Source organism: Anneissia japonica, unplaced genomic scaffold, assembly GCF_011630105.1.
Source record: "Anneissia japonica isolate Jap-2015-1 unplaced genomic scaffold, ASM1163010v1 scaffold1417_len1240632_cov203, whole genome shotgun sequence".
NCBI classification, from domain to species: domain Eukaryota; kingdom Metazoa; phylum Echinodermata; class Crinoidea; order Comatulida; family Comatulidae; genus Anneissia; species Anneissia japonica.
Genome location: NW_022727891.1, coordinates 139,035 through 143,205, shown reverse-complemented (window position 1 = coordinate 143,205; position 4,171 = coordinate 139,035). Strand labels below are relative to the sequence as shown.

The 4,171-nt window shown below is 31.8% G+C and overlaps 1 protein-coding gene across 1 annotated transcript in view; it reads right to left on the bottom strand.

The window, feature by feature from the left end:
- The window catches only part of LOC117113900 (tubulin alpha-1 chain-like), a 7,209-nt gene extending 5,398 nt beyond the window's left edge, over positions 1-1,811 (bottom strand). The window contains exon 1 of the mRNA XM_033257396.1: positions 1,675-1,811. Within this exon, the coding sequence (XP_033113287.1) occupies positions 1,675-1,677 (3 nt within the window). The 5' untranslated portion in view covers positions 1,678-1,811. The remainder of the gene's footprint in view (positions 1-1,674) is intronic.
- Between the last annotated feature and the right edge of the window lie 2,360 nt (positions 1,812-4,171).

The window sequence follows — 4,171 nt, the reverse complement described above, 5'->3', positions numbered from 1 at the left end:
ATCTTTATATATATATAATATATATATATATAGGCCTATACTTATAATAATAATGATCTTTTTTTCCAGATACTGTCGCATAAATCTAGTAAACTTGAACATAGTCAAAAATATTCTTTGTTTACAAGGTCTTAGCTTTCATCAAAATTAGGACTGAAAAACTGTTAGGCTTATTTTTTTTCAAAACGTTCAAATAATACAATTCATAGCCTTTGCATAACTACACACATTTCTGCCAGCAAATTTAAGGATTTTTGTAGAAAAATCTATGTACTGTAAATCATTAAAAATTGGTCGTCTTTGTCGGTTACTCATTGATAAAAAGAGTGTTTCTATTAAATTGTCATTTCACATATTTAAATTTTAGATCATCATCATTGATATCATCATAATTTTAAACCGACGAAATTGAACGCAACGCGACGAAGCGCGCGCCATTAATCTGCCACCGACATTAGAACAACAAAAAGAAAAACAAATTACAAGAATATTTTCATTTTTCGCTGTAACTGACCTACTTTGCGCGTGTGCATCATTTAGTAACGGTACATTAATTATGCAGAGCGACTAATAGGCAAACTTCTCTGTACCATTAAATGCAGTGTCAACTGCCCATGTACCATAATAACGAAAACAAAGACCGATAGCATAATCTGGAAACTTTGATTGTCTGAAATGCAATATTAGGCAGCGCACAGATTCGACAGAAATCTAATTACGTGTGTAATTGTGTCCTAATACACCTATACATTGACATGGAACATGGAATATACTGTAATAGTAGTATTAATAGGTATTAATAAATATACTGTATTATAATAATACATAAAAAATGATAAGGGTGATGATGATAATGATAATAATAATTATCAAAGAATAATAATTATCAAAGTATAATATTAAACATGATTAACATGATGATGATGATAATGATGATGATGTTTATAAATAATAATATATGATTTAGAATAAAACTCTTAGGCCTACATATTTATTGTACAATGGCTATGTTTGCATTTTTTACAACAGACCATGTCCGCACGCGAGCTGATAATAATTATGGTTAGTCTTGGTGACGTATCTCATTTACTGCCCCAATCTTGCATAATGCAATATTGAGTTCAGTGCGCTTACTTAAGGGTGTGTAGCCCTTAAATTAATATTGACCACGCAACGCGTACGACCCATTCTGCCGCTGAATTTTACGCAATAACGGCTATCAGTTCCTTGAGAAAATATTAGTAAATTTATGTAAAAAAATATCTGATCGACTTAGGATGGTGTTTAATATACCTTATAAATATACTCGTATTACATCAGGCTATATAATAGACCCGTGTGATGAAAACTACAGTATATTTATCGTAGTGCCGAAAGGGTGTGTTCTCATACATATAGAAAAATAAAAATCAAGCAGGTATTTCTTAATAGCACCGCGAATAGGCTGTTTAAAATCATTCGAACACCACTATTACTAATGATAAGTTCTTTACTAAACAATAAAAGATTATTTAGTACTTATCAATAAGCATAATGACTATAGGCTGACCTACTAGCCACTTGATCATTCAACTTCGGTTTGTTTTTCAATTTTTAAATATCTGTTTTTGTTCAATAATACATAATTATCTATATCTAAATCATATTGAAAATAACTTATATGTAAACACTTACCATATTGAGGCCTTTATAAGTCAAATTTATAATTTATAGCGATATCGGACGACTACGAGGCGTTGCCTTCTCCAATCTTATGCCTGGATAGAGCTCAGCAAGTATGCACGCACAACTCAACGATCCCTTAATTTACCCTGAAGTCAGCATCGATTTGTATGTAGATTTAGTGCGCATGCGCCACTCAAACTGAATTCTAGAATTCCCGTTTCGGTCAAAATACAACATTAAAATATAAAGGTCTGTTCCGGTTCGTATTGTCAAAACATACGGTATATAACCCCTTTATTGGAATTTTATGCATTTTTGTATATTTTATTTTATTACATTGCCAGAAGGTTTTTCTTACTAAGTTTATTTTTTATGGTTGGCTATAGCATATATGTCTATATACATTTATTTTATTTAAATACAATATGAATATATAATATATGAATGTATTATATATTCCTATATATATAATTTTATATCCACATATACGGTATTGTATAGAAGTGTATATGTGCAGTATGTAGGCCCTATATGCTTATATATAATTAGAAATAATTAAATGCAGTATTATAATACTTAAAGTTCTCTAAAGTCATTATAAAACATCACTTGATGTACATCTAACTTGAATTATTTATTTAACAGATTTTACTATCAGATATTATAATACTGACTTCACTGTCCCATCGATGGTCTGTACATATTTATTCACACTTTAAGAAAATTAACAATTTTACGTGGGACTGTGGTTCTCGGCACTTTCCCGAGAGATCTCCATCCATCATCGATTCTCCTCAATTACTCGATGAGTCATTCACTACAGCATTTCTAGCAGACGAACCTTCCATGGATCTGCTTAGTCTAATAGAAAACCGCCATCTTCACTCATTTGAACAGATTAGTAGACTTCGAAACTTATAATTTAAAATCATCATTTCACTATTGATAATGTTTTTATATGTTATTAGACTTATAGTGTTCTGACCATGTATTTGAAATCTGACCTCGGCTGATTGAGTGTTTGTGTGGTGTTAAACCGATGATTAAATTAAAATATCTTAATATTACATTTTATTGTAAACTTGTGAAGAAAGTCTATATGGTTATGTTTAAACTCAAAGGACTCCCACGAAAAAAAGGGTCTAACATCAGTTTTCAGCTTTTTAGTCTCACTATCATAATTGTTATCTCATTAATGTAAGTTTATGAATTAAGTTTACCGTTGTTTAAAAAAAAATTACTCATCATCTATGATCCTAATGGAACTGTTTCTAATACACGAGTGTATGGTTGGTATTCATATCAACACGAACTGAACTCATCAATTAGTAAGTAGGCCTATGAAAATGTAGTATGTGATGTGCATAGGCCTACTGTATGTATAGTCAATTCATGATCACATGAGGAAATGCGCATGAAAGGTGAGCTAAATCTCATACTGTACATCATTACTTCTGGACAAGGTTCATCTACACAGTCGATGTAGTTGGAATACTACTAATTTAGATCTCTTTATAATGTAACATCATGGCATGTAAATGTAGCCTACTAGTAATTATAGGCCTACTAATCATTCCCCAGTCTTAAGAAAAAAAATTATATATTATAATTGTTATAGCTTATGATGATGATGGCCAATGAAAGCATGTGATGTTAAAACAACGCTCTAATTCGAAATAAAACGTTGAAGAGAGTGCATGGTTAATTTGTAATTGATACGAGGCCATTCCTATAACGTTGTGACGTTGAATTCGTGAATCCAAATGAACACTCCTGTAAGAGTTATGTATATATTTAAATGAGATGACCTTCTCGTTAAAAAAACACATTGACACGTATCCACTTTTAATAAAAATTTATTATATACACTAATAAAAACAAATGTTATCACAAGGTGTGGGTTAATTTATATAATAAATTCCAATAATTAAACTGACATTATTTTTCATTACAATACGCCTAAGTGTTCATCCAAGATAATGTTGTCAATAGTGATTGATGGGTAATTTCATTAATGTCGGCATTAAAACGTACACCTAAATCACCATCCTTATTTCCGTAGATAATAATTATGCATTCGTCAAAGTGTCAATCTCATGTCATAGTCGAGTGTGTATCATGGTAACTGTCTGCGTGCGCGTAAACATAAGCAAGGTAATCAAAGCAAATCAAAAGGATGGGCATTCAGGATGTTTATATACAAAATATAAAATACGGGATAGAAGTGTATTATTACGTCAATTCATGAGAATGCAAAATTAAGATTAACGGTTATGAATGATCTGACGACCTATATTTCATCTTCGCTGCTTGTCACGTCCGTGTCCATCTCAATCTCCTCATAATCTTTTTCCAAAGACGCCATGTCTTCTCGAGCTTCGACAAACTCTCCTTCTTCCATTCCTTCTCCAATATACCAGTGGACAAAGGCTCGCTTTGCGTACATCAGATCGAACTTGTGATCTAGGCAAGCCCAAGCCTCAGAGATAGCTGTATTGTTGCTGAC